At 43.7% G+C, this 14,382-nt stretch overlaps 1 protein-coding gene across 5 annotated transcripts in view; it reads left to right on the top strand.

Moving 5' to 3' along the window:
- USP40 (ubiquitin specific peptidase 40) overlaps window positions 1–14,382 on the top strand; it is a 76,991-nt gene that overhangs the window by 40,410 nt on the left and 22,199 nt on the right. For 4 of the 5 annotated variants that reach the window (XM_028105207.2, XM_028105210.2, XM_028105208.2 and 1 more), the window contains 7 exons: window positions 915–985; window positions 1,891–2,207; window positions 4,807–4,930; window positions 6,332–6,389; window positions 12,217–12,270; window positions 13,011–13,099; window positions 14,271–14,357. In XM_028105207.2, coding sequence (XP_027961008.1) covers window positions 915–985; window positions 1,891–2,207; window positions 4,807–4,930; window positions 6,332–6,389; window positions 12,217–12,270; window positions 13,011–13,099; window positions 14,271–14,357 — 800 coding nt within the window. The remainder of the gene's footprint in view (window positions 1–914; window positions 986–1,890; window positions 2,208–4,806; window positions 4,931–6,331; window positions 6,390–12,216; window positions 12,271–13,010; window positions 13,100–14,270; window positions 14,358–14,382) is intronic. The other variant, XM_028105209.2, reaches the window with a different exon arrangement.

The raw sequence follows: 14,382 nt of genomic DNA on the forward strand, positions 1-14,382 counted from the left end.
TTTCTCTGATTGTCTTATTTCGCTTAGCATAATACCCCCTAGTTCCATCCATGTCATTGCAAATGGCAAGATTTCATTTTTGATGGCTGCATAATATACCATTGTATATATACACCACATCTTCTTTATCTGTTCATCTGTTGGTGGACATCTTGGCTCTTTCCATAGTTTGGCTGTTGTGGACATTGCTGCTTATAAACATTGGGGTGCACTTGCCCTTTCACAAATAAATCTTTTAAAAAAAATAAAAGCCTGTGGAATTTTTTTTGTATTACCACAGATTTTTTTAGCAAAATGGTTTCAAACCATTAACATCTTGTTTATATGGCTTGATTTTTCTTTTCTCCCAAAGTACTTGGAGAGCTTAAAAGTTTTTACTACCCGTGAATAACAACAAAGCAATGATGATAGCAGCCACGGTGACATACATTTATTTGGGACTTCACTGCACCACATCCAGAGATAAGTTTTATATAAATTATCTCATTTGATTTTCGCAAAATTCTTTTACCTGCATTTCCTAAACAAGAAAACTAAAGCATGGGGCCGCAGTACACAGACCAGACAGCTGATTAGTGCTGGGGCTGGGGCCATGTGCTGCCTGAGCCTCCCTTCTGCACGCAGTGTCCGGTTTGGTCAGCACCTCCCCTGCTCTCGTGCTCACAGAGCTTCCGTAACAACACGGGGAGATACTTACATAAAGTGAAAAACAAACAAACAACTGAAGAGTGTAATGAAAAGCATAAAGATAAAAATCTCAAATAATACCAACATAATAAATGCAATTACTGCCTTTTTCTTAATTTTCCTTGATGAGACTGCTGCTTCAAACAAATATTTAAGTGTCTCAGCTCTTTCTTTAGTTGTTTTTGGTGATTGTGATGAATGGTCTCACCGATGAGCTCATCTTCTAGGGGATGACATGATGCTGTGTGAAATGGAGATTGCGGACGGGGAAGACCTCTTTGTATGGAATGGGGTGGAGGTAAGAACGGATTGAAGAAATATGCATGATGGTTTTTGATTTTTTTTTTTTAAGTGTCATTGTAAGAAAACTTTATTCAGCGTCTGTGAAGGCAACTAGATACTAGAAAACACCTGAAATGTCTGACAGGTTTTAGGTACAGTGTTAGTCGTATGTTAAGGAGATGTTTGTCGAGTGTGTCTGCAGTGCCAGAAGCTCCCTATGAAGGTGCGTAATCAGTCTGTCCTTCAGGCGGTCCTGTGTACATAATCCCACCAACACAGCTGCTGCAGGAGGGTTCTGCGCATGCTCCCTGAGGGAGTTCAGGAGGGGGCAGGTAGCTACCCTGAGTTAGGGCAGTGACCTGCAGGAGCGGAGGGGGTTCTCCAAGTCAGGAAAGGGGCGAGCAGCATCTCACCCACGCTGTGGTCTGTCCTTGGCCCGTCTCATGTATTTCCAAGGCTTTTTTCTTCTTTTCTTTTCTGCTGAGGCTTTATTACCACTGCTGAGGACACGTACATCTCTGTCTCCACTCCACATTGCTCTCCTAGAAAACAAAAGAAGGCTAAGAGAAAGTTTCAAAGGAAAAATCTAAAGTTCTGATACATCTAAGACATTTCACTTAAAAAGAGAAAAAAAGAATTCTCTAAGAGTAGTATTTTTTTTTAAGATTTTATTTGAGAGAGCGAGAGAGAGAGCATGAGAGGGAAGAGGGTCAGAGGGAGAAGCAGGCTGCCCGCTGAGCAGGGAGCCCGATGCGGGACTCGATCCCGGGACTCCAGGATCATGACCTGAGCCGAAGGCAGTCGCTTAACCAACTGAGCCACCCGGGCGCCCCTCCAAGAGTAGTCTTTTACCGTGTGATTACGTTGACCTGATTTTGGCAAATAGGAACTATACTAATGGTTGTATTGATACAATTGTAGGTTGGTGGCATCCAGATTCCAACCGGGAGTGACTGCGAACCTCTGCTCTTAAACGTTCTTCATTTAGCAACAAGCAGCGAGGGGGAAAAGTGTCAGCAGTTGGTGGAGTCTCCACACGTCTTTCCATCTAATGCAGAAGTGGGCGCCGTGCTCACCACCCTGGCGGTGCCCGTGGGTGTCCTCTTCGTCAACGCCACGGACCCTGCCGGGGGAGAGAACTGGGTCGCTGTCCCCAAGGAAGACCTGAAGAAGACGTTCAGAGAGCAGGGCCTCAGGAACAAGAGCTTGGTTCTCGTTCAGGATTCTAGAGATAACAGGTACCCTGCTGAAACATAAGAGAATTCCTTTTTGAGTTATTTTAATGATAGTTCTGTCGCTTAGAACCCGAAAGCTTTATTTTAATAGTGATCATAGTTCAGTATTTTCCTTTTGTCTCTAAACATTGTGTCCTGGATATCGTATACGGGAGTGTTCTGGGTTAGGCAGCTTGGAGGAAGATGATATTATGATGCAATTTTTTTTAATTTTTATTTGTTGGTAAATGAGGTAACTAAATAATGTAGATATAGATGAGATATAATCCAGGTTAGTTGTTTATAAAGCGGAATCTTGTCAAATGAATTCCAATTAGCACTTCCTACAAAACTGAAGGCACATTCACACAAAGAAAGTTCCTGAATCTTTTCATGAGGAGGATAATAAGCTCTAGCTAGATTTGTCTGTTTTGTCACAAGTCTCCCATAAGGCAATTGAGTTTTTCATATCATCCTTTTTCTGAGTCTTGAGACCCTCCCAGCTGCCCAGAGAGGGCAGGTACGTGGGGGATCACGCTCTTGAGCCCTGTGAGTCACACTGGAAGCTCAGAAGTGCCGCCTGTCTCCATTTTGTCATCCACGTCTGTTATGCTACATTTCTGTGGTCAGTGTGTCCTACCCTGTAACCTCCCGGTTTCCGTATATTAAAAACTTGAAGTTGCAAGCAACAAATCGTTCCCTGCTTGAACAGTCGGAGTCTCCATTTTATCATTCATAGTGGCTGTGACCCAGAGGCAGAGCACTTGGAACAGTCTTTATTTTGTATTTATCACTCTTTTGGACAAGTGTTTTCCAGGCGTTTATTTCTGCACTTTGTTTATTTAATTTAAAAGTTTATTATACGTCCCTTTATAAAAAGTAATACATGTGGGGCGCCTGGGCAGGTCAGTCAGTTAAGTGTCGGACTCTTGATTTCGACTCAGGTCGCGATCTCAGGGTTGTAAGATCGAGCCCCGCATCGGGCTCTATGCTGGGCATGGAGCCTGCTTAAGGTTCTCTCTTTCCCTCTGCCCCCCCCCCAAAATTAAATTTTAAAAAGTGTAATATAGCATGTATTAGGACTTGGGAAATACAGAAGTGATGACAGGAGGCCCCAAAACAGTGTCCACTGTGCAAGGGGCAGTCACTCTTAGCTTTCCTTCTGCCCTGAGCACAAATAATTGTTTGGTTTTTTTGGTTGTTGTTTTGAGGGTTTTTTCTTTTGAAGCTTACTAATGATTATTTCATGGACGGTTATATCCTGCTCCCCCCCCCCCCCCCGCCCCCGTGTCTGTAGACCCGAGGCACGGCTACGTAGCAGTGGGTGTTGATGTAGCTTACCTAACCATGCTCCCGCGCCAGGCAGTCTGTGCAGGGGGGAGGACAAGCCACCGGGGCTTGTTTCCAGCTTGATCGCGTCCTGACAGTGCGACCCTGTGCAAGTCACCTCATCTCCCTCTGCTGTTTCTTCTTCTGCAAAATGAGGGTAGAAATGAGTACCAGCTTCCTAGAACCGGAGGGTGTGGGCATTCGGTGCTTAGAGTTTGCACGCTTTTGGTAAAAGATGGCCGTGTCGTCCTCACTGTCCTCATGCAGTCGTTCACCACTTCAGGGAACATCTCTGTGCTTAAAACTTTGCTGCCTTGGGGCGCCTGGGGGGCTCAGTCGTTAAGCGTCTGCCTTCGGCTCAGGTCATGGTCCCAGAGTCCTGGGATCAAGCCCCACATCAGGCTCCCTGCTCCGCGGGAAGCCTGCTTCTCCCTCTCCCACTCCCCCTGCTTGTGTTCCCTCTCTTGCTGTGTCTCTCTGTCAGATAAATAAAATCTTTAAAAAAAACAAAAAACCAAAAACTTTGCTGTCTTTAGGATGTAGCCCTGGGTGGAACAGCTGAAATACAGAGTAGCATTGTGTTTCGGGGTCTCATACACACTCTAAAGAGGGCTTCTCTGCCTGAGCATTCAGCGCGTCTGTGTGAATTAGAAAGCCACTCCTTCCTCCAGACCCTGTACCACTATGTGGAGGAAAATTTTGTTAGAGCGAGACACCGTACTTGTTCTTGTAGGCCATCTGCTGTCGTAAAATAAAACTATAATAAACATAGAAATATGCGACGTGTACGACGGGCATGATATACCCCTTAAATATGGCACTTTTATGTAGTGTCTGTGTGTACAGCTGTGCATGACTGTCCTGTTATTAAGCTGAATCTAGATCCTGGGGGTGGGCTTCTGGCATCAGTACTCTGAAAGCTCGCTGTGGGATTCCAGTGTGCAGGCCCAAGTCAGCAGTGGATTACTCCGTGACGACACTTCTCTTTGAAAAATGTGGCAACGCAAAAAAAACAAAACGAAAAATGTAACAAATTATTTGTATAAGTCAGAGCATACTTGGAGTCCTGAAATAGACTCCATGCACAACTGCCTAGCACTGCCCTAGAAAGATAGCTTTCTTAAAGCCAAAAGCCAGCTCAGTAGACCTTGGTCACCTTTAATTAGTCACATCAAAGCACACATGCAGAATTTTGGAAGTGGTACCTAAGGAAAAGTATTAATTTTCTGATCCTTTCTGATCCATAGAAGCGCTGTGTAGAGACACATTTTTTTAAATGTCTTTATTCCTACAGTTTGTTGCTCAAACAAGGGAAATGGTTCACTGGTATGAATGAGATCAACTGGCTCCAAGTTCAAAATTTATGTGAATTAGAATCCGAAGAGAAGCAAGTTAAAATATCAGCAACTGTGAACACAGTGAGTAGATTATAGTTCAAGTCTGGTGGACGGTTTTCTAGTTTAACAGTGTTTGATTTAAAAAGCAGTATGTGAAATCTTCCAGAACGCTTGTCTCAGTGGGCTTCTAGATCTTAAGAAATCAACTTTTTGGGGTACCTGGCTGGCTCAGTCAGTAGGACACACAGCTCTTGATCTCAAGGTCATGAGTTCAGGCCCCACGTTGGGCATAGAGCTTACTATTTACAAAAATGTGGGGGGAGGAAATCAGCATTTTATTGTTACTATTTGATTACCTCTTGCTTACCTGTATTAGCCCTTGGCACGTATCAAGAAAATGTGTGCCTTTTTTCTGTCCGAGGCTACAGTTAGAATGTAGGCTTTTACCTGGAATCCTCTAGCTTTGATAAATATAAAATGCTATTTTTCCACAATCTTTTCTCTATTTTTTAAACCAGGCAAATATGTTTTGTTTTTGTGTTGTGTTGTTTTTTGGTGCTTGTTTTTTTAAGCTTATCTTAAATTATTCTGCATCGTACTCTGTGCGCTCTAAAATCAGCTGCTCTTAAAAGGGAGTCCTTCAGTTTTCCACTTGAAGACTGTGACCCTGGTTTCCTTAAACAGCATTCTGGGAAACATCTCTTTATATTCACGTGGTCTCAAGTCATTAAGTTTTTTTTTTTTTCTAGAACACCGAAAGAAACCTATTAGAATGTTTTCTATAAATATTCTAATTTCTTAGGGTGCATTAGTATTGGTTGGTATGGCAGATCTGCCACCCTGACCCTAAGTGGGAGGCTTTGGTGAAGTCCGGTTACTCCAGTCTCCGTTCCTTCTTGGTGCTGTGTGGGGCGCTGCTGGGAGGGTCCAGTCCGTGATCGCTGACATCACTTTTACCCCTGAATTTCCCATGCCCTAGAGGCAGTTAGCCTAAACTAAAAAGAAAAGAGAGAAAACAATCTAAAAGTAATTTAAATAAAAATGTTAAATAGTGCCCTTGGATTAGTGTTGCCCATTTTTATATTTTTTTATGCTCACTTGTCCTAAATTTATCATTCTTAACCTAAAGAAATACGATTAACTGCATCTTCTTTTGTTTGCTCTCGTTAGAAAAGTTAGTGTGGGTTTTCAGCTTTTTGCCTTTGTAGCTAGGATTGTTTCTTTAGCTCTCGGTCTTTCTGTTCTGGTTATCATCGGTTTGGTAAAGCCTTAACTGTTAAGGTCCCAGTTTTTGGTTTTAACTTGGAAGAAGAAGGAAATGAATGTCAGAGATGGAAAAAAAATCTTTTTTCAAGTAGGCAGAAACTTCTGTCCAGTAACCGGTAAGTCTGCTGAGCTGTGTATGCGTTCACTGACGGCCTCGGCGCCCTCCCCTCCCGTTGGGCTCACACACACAGTCACTAGTTTATTTCTCTGTTGTAGGTGGTGTTTGATCTTCGAATTAAAGCCATAAAGGAACTAAAATTAATGAAGGAACTAGGTAATCACTTACATTTGCCCTTGGGTTTTTTTGGTTTAGTTTTGATTTTTGGTTAAAAAAAAAATATATGGCAGTACAGGGATGCGTGGGTGGCTCAGTCGGTTAGGCGTCTGCCTTCGGCTCAGGCTCTGATCTCAGGGTTCTGGGATGGAGCCCAGGGAGTCGGGCTCCCTGCTCAGTGGGGAGTGTGCTTCTCCCTCTGCCTCTCCCCTGCTTGTGTTCCCTCCTTCCCTCTCTCTCAAATAAATAAATAAAATGTTTTTAAAAAAATAAGGGAGTATAGGGAAAGTTCATGCACCTACCACCCCACATGGACAAATGTTAACATTTTGTCATATCGTTATTGTTTGAAACATTGCAAATAAAGTTAAAAATCTCTATGTTCTCCTCCTCAGACCTCTCCCTCTCCCTCCCCAAATGCAGCCAGTATACCTGATTTGGGTGTGTTCTGTATGCATTCATACTGTTCTGTTTATATTATGCTTCCTTATACAGGTGTATATATATGTGTATATTGTATTTTCACATTTAAATTCTGTCACACAGAATATAACATTCTGAAACTCTTCACTCGGCATTAGGTTTTCTTTAACAGCTTTATTGAGGTATAATAACTCACATACCATCAAACACCCATTCTGTGGATAAGTCAGTGATGATTAGTAAACGTACAGAGTTGTACAGCCGTGAGCACAATCCAGTTTTAAGACATTCCATTGCTCCAAAAAGATTCCTCGGGCCCCATTTGCATTCCAAGCCCCAACAGCCACTCATTTACTTTCTGTCTCTCTAGACTTTTCTGGACATTTTAAGTAAATGGAACCATATAATATGAACTCCCTCGTGTCTGACTTCTTTCACTTAGCATACCAGTTCTGAGGTTCATCCATGATTTAGTGTGTATCAGAAATGTGTTCCTTTTCATTGCTGACCAGTGTTCCGTCGTATGGATGTATCACATTTTGTTTATTCATCCACCTCTTGATAGACATTTGAATTGTTTCTAGTTTGGAGGTTTTATGAATAATGCTGTTATACACATTTGCATGTAAGTCTTTGTGTGGACATGTTTTTGGTTCTCTCGGGTAGATCTGCAGGATTGTAGTTGCTGGGTCATATGGCACATTTGTGGCTAACTTTATAAGAAACTGCCATTCTACTTTCCTGAGTGGCTGAAGCATCTCCGTCCCCACTAGCCATGTGCTAGCATTGTGGTTTCTCCACATCCTTGCCAGCATTTGTATCTGTCTTCTTGACTGTAGCCACGCTAGTGGTAGGAGTTACTCTCACTGTGTGTTTAATTGATTTTCCTAATGCAGTGGTGGTGAGCACTGTTGATGTGCTTACTGTCTGTGTATCTAAAGGATTCTCTTAAGAAGCTACTAGGACTAGGAAGTTTAACAAGAAGTCAAAGTTAATACACAAAAATCCATTGTATGTTTAGTAGCAACAGAAAAAAACTGGAAATGAAATTAGGAAAACATTTTAATAGCATAAGATATCATGAAATACTTGGGGATAAATTTATTGAAATATGTGCAGGACATATACACTGACAAGAAAATATCCCTGTGAAAAGTCAAAGAACATGTAAGTAAGTGGAACGATGCACCATGTTCTTGGATCAGAAAATATGACATGGTTAAGAAGTGAATTCTCCCAAAATCATTTTGTAGATTCAGGGCATCCTCACTCAGAATCCTAGCAGGGGTGTGTGTGTGTGTGTGTGTGTGTGTGTGTGTGTGTGTGTGTGTCATTTTGTAGATTCGGGGCATCCTCACTCAGAATCCTAGCAGGGGTGTGTGTGTGTGTGTGTGTGTGTGTCATTTTGTAGATTCAGGGCATCCTCACTCAGAATCCTAGCAGGGGTGTGTGTGTGTGTGTGTGTGTGTGTGTGTGTGTGTGTGTGTGTGTGTGTGTGTGTGTGTGTGTGTGTGTCATTTTGTAGATTCAGGGCATCCTCACTCAGAATCCTAGCAGGGTGTGTGTGTGTGTGTGTGTGTGTGTGTGTGTCATTTTGTAGATTCAGGGCATCCTCACTCAGAATCCTAGCAGGGTGTGTGTGTGTGTGTGTGTCATTTTGTAGATTCAGGGCATCCTCAGAATCCTAGCAGGGTGTGTGTGTGTGTGTGTCATTTTGTAGATTCAGGGCATCCTCACTCAGAATCCTAGCAGGGTGTGTGTGTGTGTGTGTGTGTGTGTGTGTGTGTGAAATTGACAAGCTGATTCACTTTACATAGAAATGCAAAGAACCTATAGTATCCTAACAATTTGAGGGGAGAAGAAATCAGAAGAGTCACACTGCCTGATTTCGGGATTTACTCTAAAGCTGTAGACATCAAGACAGTGGGTCCTAGCATGGGAGCAGACATAGTGCAGGGGTCAGCAAGCTGTCTAGGCCAAAACCTGTTTCTGTGCCGCCAGTGAGCTAAGAATAGTTTTCACACCTCTAAAGGGCTCCTTTTCTGCAATAGAGACTGTATGTGGTTTTTGAGCCTAAAATATTTACATTGGAACTACCTTGGTGCAAATAAATGAAAGTCCGTTGACTTTCAACAAAAGTACTAAGGTATTCCCATGGGGAAAAATAGTGTATTTTCAACGTAAGGTGCTGGACCAATTAGCTATCCATGGATGCAAAGATGAACCTCTAGCTTTGCCTTACATCATGTAAAATACTAATTCAAAATGGATCATAGACCTAAACGTTAAAACCATTTCCATAAAATTTCTAGGAGAGAATTTATGAGAAAATCTTTGTTACTTTTATCATAAGGAAAAGGCTTTTTTTTTTTTTTTTTAGTTAGGACTCCAGCACAAACCGTAAAAGAAGAAAACTAATAAATTGGGCAATATCAAAATTTAAAACTTCTGTACTTCAAAAGGCATCAAACTGGGAGGAAAAAAATTTGTAGCACGTTTGACATAGACTTGCATCCAGGTTGTATAAAAAAAAATACTTGTAACTTAAATCAGAAGAGAACTCAGCCCACACGGGGAGGACACTTGACAGAAGAACCCCTACCTGTGGACGACCAGTAAGCACAGGAGAGATGCTGAGTGTCATTAGCTCCGGAGCTGCTTAGCTGTCAGACCGGAACCGCAATGATACACCACTGCACACCCAGTGGAATGGTTAGAATTGAAGGCCCAACAAAACCAAGCGAAGATGTGGAGCCGCTCCCACATACTGCGGCGTGAGTGCAAAATGGTAAAGAGTTAGCTTGCTTATTAGGAATTTAAACATTCACTTACCCATCCTGGGTGCCTTACCCAAGAAAAATGAAACCATATCCTTACAAATGAAACCATATCCTTACAAATACTCTATGTAAATGTTCATAATGGAAAGGTGGATACAGTCCAAAAGTCCATAAGGCAGTGAATGGGTGAGCAAACTGTGTCGTATCCTAACAACAGGAGGTTGTTCATCAACACGAGCTTCAAGCTACCACCTGCAAAACACGGGTGACTCTCAACGCAGAAGCCGGACACAAAAGAGCACATACTCTTATGACTCCACTTACGTGAAATTTTCAGAACAGAAAACGCATGCTTTAGTGACAGGGGCAGAAAATTGGATTGCAGGGGGAGGCTGACTGCAGAGTGGCGTGAGGGAATTTTGGGGGGTGGTGCAAATCCTATCTCGGTGTGCTGGTGGTTGCTGAGTGTTTAGATCAGACTCTGTACACTTAAACGGGACGTGTTTTATTGTAACTTACACCTCAAATTGATTAAAAGCGTATGGTTTATTAAAATGAATAGTTCATCATCTTCCTGTGAAACAGGTCTCCCTTCTTTCACTCTTGCCCCCGTCTGAACCGATCTTCTAGCAAGTGATCTTCTTAAATGGGGGCGAATGAGATCGTATCACCCCTCTGTTCAGTGCCCTGTAGTGCTTGTCCATCACACGCAGGCTCCTTCCTCAGCCCAGCCTTGAAGAACCGGCCTTGTCTGCCCACGGCCTGGCAACCTCCTGTGGCCCCCTGTCCTGCCTCACACACTGTCCATGCTGGCTTTCAGAGGTCCTAGCGCCCCAGTGCCCCCACCGCACCCCTCGGCACCCCACTGCTCTGTGGGGTCCTCTCCCTGAACTCTCTCCTCTTCCCTCCTCTCTGCTGACTTCAGCCACCCACTTGCCCTGAGCCAAAATGTTACTTGCCGTCACCCCTGGGCGCGCAATCTCGGCTAACATCTGTTTTCTTCTCCTGGTACCCCCTACGCTCGCACCTCGCTGCCTGTGCTGCGTGTGGCGAAGGCCCACCTCCTCCGCCAGACAAGACAGGGCAGAGCCCGTGGCTGTCTCCCCTCACTGCCGTGCTGTTGGCTTCTGGTGCGGCGCCTGGCTCAGGGAAGACACAGTTTGTGAACTGAAAGAGTACTTTAAGGAGGCAGTGCTGAGATGCATTTTTTTAAACTGAAGAACTCTTCGTAAGCAGTTTCATTGGTCGGGAAGTGTGTATTAGAATGGTTCGCTAGCTGCACAGTACCACTGTGTAACACGTAGAACTCTGGAATCTCGGCGATTTGCTGTGGTCTGGTAAGAGTGCGGACTCAGAAGGCTCCCGTCATGCTTGTCCTCCCGGGAGGCCTCACCCCTCCTCCCAGCCCCCCACTCCTCTCCCGCTTTGTAAGGATTCCGTTTGGACTCAAAACCTGGAGTGCTCCTTCCCACAAAGCCAGAATCTTCACACCCGCAAAAATAGGGCCCACTGGCCCTAATCCGTTTAAAAAGCATAAAAATCACCTACCATATTTTACATAGAGGCAGTCTGCACGAATTTCAGTCACCATGGCTCATTGCATAACATCAGCCGCCCAACAGCGTGGTTCCAATGTCTGCTACGCTGGATGTGAACGGAGTAATTGCATGAAGTAAAACTTTTGCTACCAGCTCTTCAGTCCACAGGTCGCTACGTAAATAGCAGATGTGCATCAGGGTCCGTGACCGATCACCTCCCTCTAGAGTGTCTGGTGTTCAGTGCACCGCAGCCAAGGGTGTGGCCTGTTGTCCCTTTCTCCCACGGTGAGCCCACGTGACGTCTTGCGGCTCATGGCTAAGCGACTCACTTCCCAGGGATGAAGGTGCAGCCGAGAAACTCTAAAGAGGCCTAGAAGAAGTAGCTGGCTGTGGTAACATCAGCACTGCTGTCTCTCTGGAGACTAGATATGCAGCCAGGGGACGTGAAGGGACGTGAGGAAAGCGGTTGTGACAGGACGACGATATCGCTGAGCAGGTGATGCTGGCAAAAACCCTCAACATCCAAGGAGCCTCCGGCAGACCCTTCCCGAGGTTGAAAGCACAAAACAGGAAATTTGGGAAGCAGAGCAAACTTAGAGGATGACGGTTCGCTCGGGGATAGAAAAGATGCTCACTTGGTATTGTAAGCTCTACGGCAAGAAGCGAGCCCTGTGTAAACCAGACTTGATGTTTTTTAACCAAAAAAAAAAATTCTTAAATGTTTCTAGTGTTTTAACTTGCAGTGCAAATACTAATTTTGCAATTTTTTAAATTTGTACATGTGGCGTGGATGGAGATTTAACTGTTGTAACCACGGTGTTGAGAGGTCCCAGGGCAGCTGCGGTGTCCTCACAGTGACTGAGCTGGCCTCACGTGGTTTCAGCGTGGTAGGCCTTCTCGTGGCCCTGTGCGAACTGAAGAGCCTGTACTTGTGGGGGGGGGGGGTTGTGTTTTTGTTTTTTGTTTTTTTTTTTTTTGATTGATGGGGGTTTTTTGTTTTGTAGCTCATTGTAGCTTTCTGCTAATTGTAACAATAGAGCAGCTCTAGTTTTTTTGGTGCGCTAACTGGCTTCTTTTTATTTGTAGCTGAGAACAGCTGTTTGAGACCTATTGACAGAAATGGGAAGCTGCTTTGTCCAGGTAAATCTTCATGGTAGCTTTCAAATACTGACACGCACTCACACCATCGATCTTTCTTATTTAAATGATGGCTTCCAGTACCTAATATCTTTAAATTCCATTTTAGAAACTAATTTATTGGACATCTTATTGTCCCAGTGCTGTCTTCACATAGTACAGAAAATCGTAACCAGAAATTCAAACACTTCTGTTTTCTAAAGGAAAACACCGATCTTTCTGATGAGCTGATCCTCATTTTAGGCAATTGTTTTGATCGGGTTGTATCTTTCTAGATTCATTGTCAAAGTGTTTGCATTGCTCCTGTTACTGTGATAAGGGTTGTAGAATAGACTTTGTTCTCACCTCTGCATCCTGTCATTAGACTTAATTAAGTGATGGTCACCACAGCAGCTTTGAACGTGGAAGGGGCTGGTCCATCATTGATGAATCAATTCAGAATAGCTAGCTTTTAATCCATGTAAACAATGGCTCTTTGGTTCTTACTAAGTATGAATCCAGAACATTCGTGGCTGTCTCTTATTTCTTAGCATTGTTGTACAGATAGGGAGATATATCCTAGAGGGTGGAAATTGAAAATCACACATAACTATAATATAGGTCATCCTTTTGCATGGAGTACATCTCATATTTTTTCGTTCTTGACATTCTTGATTTTCAAAGGAGGGCTGATACCAGTATATTATTTTGCCCAGAGAGGTAGGAATTAAGAACATTCATCCTGTTCTCCAAATTCTTTGTAGTGCCAGACGGGTACACTTTGAAGGAAGCAGAACTGAAGATGGGGAGTTCACTGGGACTCTGTCCTGGAAAAGCACCAACTTCCTCTCAGGTAACGTGGTGTCTGCCTGACAGAACGAGATCAAGCTTCCCAGAATCGGGAGTTCTTAATTTCGTGATTCTTACCTTAAATACTGCACCCAGTAATCATTTTTCTCAGAAGTTTTTTCTTAAACGATACCTTGTATGTTAGGCATACAAAGAACCATCTAGTTTTTTGTGTTTACATCAAAAATAACATCAGAGCATGTTCACAAGGTTCTTTTTCTGTGAGAGTTTTGTGGTTAAGGGGGACTTTTGAAGTTGAGTGGCCACCTGTTTGAACCACCCCATTTCAGAAATTCTAAAAAGCACCCCTTTTCCCCACGTTGCGCCATCTGACGGCAGCAGCTGCACTGTTTCTCCTTCTTAGTGGCACAGAAGGTGGTGAGGAACAGCCAGCAGCATCTCAGATGTAGTGAAATAGAGCGTATGGATTTTGGACTGAATTGTTCTCTGCAGTAATACAATGGTCTCACAGCAGCTTTGTTCTGAACCGGTCCTCGTTTTCTGTATAAAGTATTAGGTCTGCCAGAAGCCCTGTGTGTTCAGTAAAGTTTCATCACAGTCCAAAACCCACAGGGTCCTTACCGGCAAGACTCTGTCTCGCCGGAGCTGGACTCCTGTCAGGATCCCTGTGGTTCCCGGATGCACTTCTTTAGTTTCCCAGCTACCTCCTCTTTAATTTGTTCTTCCCCTGAACATGGCCACGTAGGAGTACGTGACACGCTGGGAGGAGGAAAACGTGACAGGTGAGATGGGGTTCGAAAGGAAAGGGAGGGCCGTAAGGAGCCGAACTGACAGGCGATCAGATTCCCTGGACAGAAAGTAAGAGCACAGCCAAATGACAGAGGAAACCCGGTGAATGCTTACAGCGTGTGGCCGGTCCCCTTGAGGAGTGACCAAGAGAGAAGTGAAGATCATGGTGGGGTAAATAACATCTGGGAGAGAGAAACGATGATCTAACACCTGTGGGAGTGGAAACCCACATAAAGCATGCTTACATTTCTGGGTTGTCGAGACTGTTGCTTAAATTGCAACATTAAATTACCCAGCGTCTTTGTTTTTATATGATAGGAGATTTTTACTACACTTTCATGGACCATGAGCTTTTCTTTTTTGGAAGCAGGTAATATATTTATAGAATTTTAAAATTTAGATTAAATTGCATTCATTGATCTTAGCTGTTCCTGTTTTTCACTATGGGGAGTGATGTTCAGCCTGGTACAGAGATGGAGATCATAGTAGAAGAAACAATATCTGTGAGAGATGTAAGTAATTTTACTTTTTCTGGTG

The sequence above is a fragment of the Eumetopias jubatus genome, unplaced genomic scaffold, assembly GCF_037043125.1.
Source record: "Eumetopias jubatus isolate StellerSeaLion01/CBP00866 unplaced genomic scaffold, mEumJub1_p1.0 scaffold_3, whole genome shotgun sequence".
Lineage (NCBI taxonomy): Eukaryota > Metazoa > Chordata > Mammalia > Carnivora > Otariidae > Eumetopias > Eumetopias jubatus.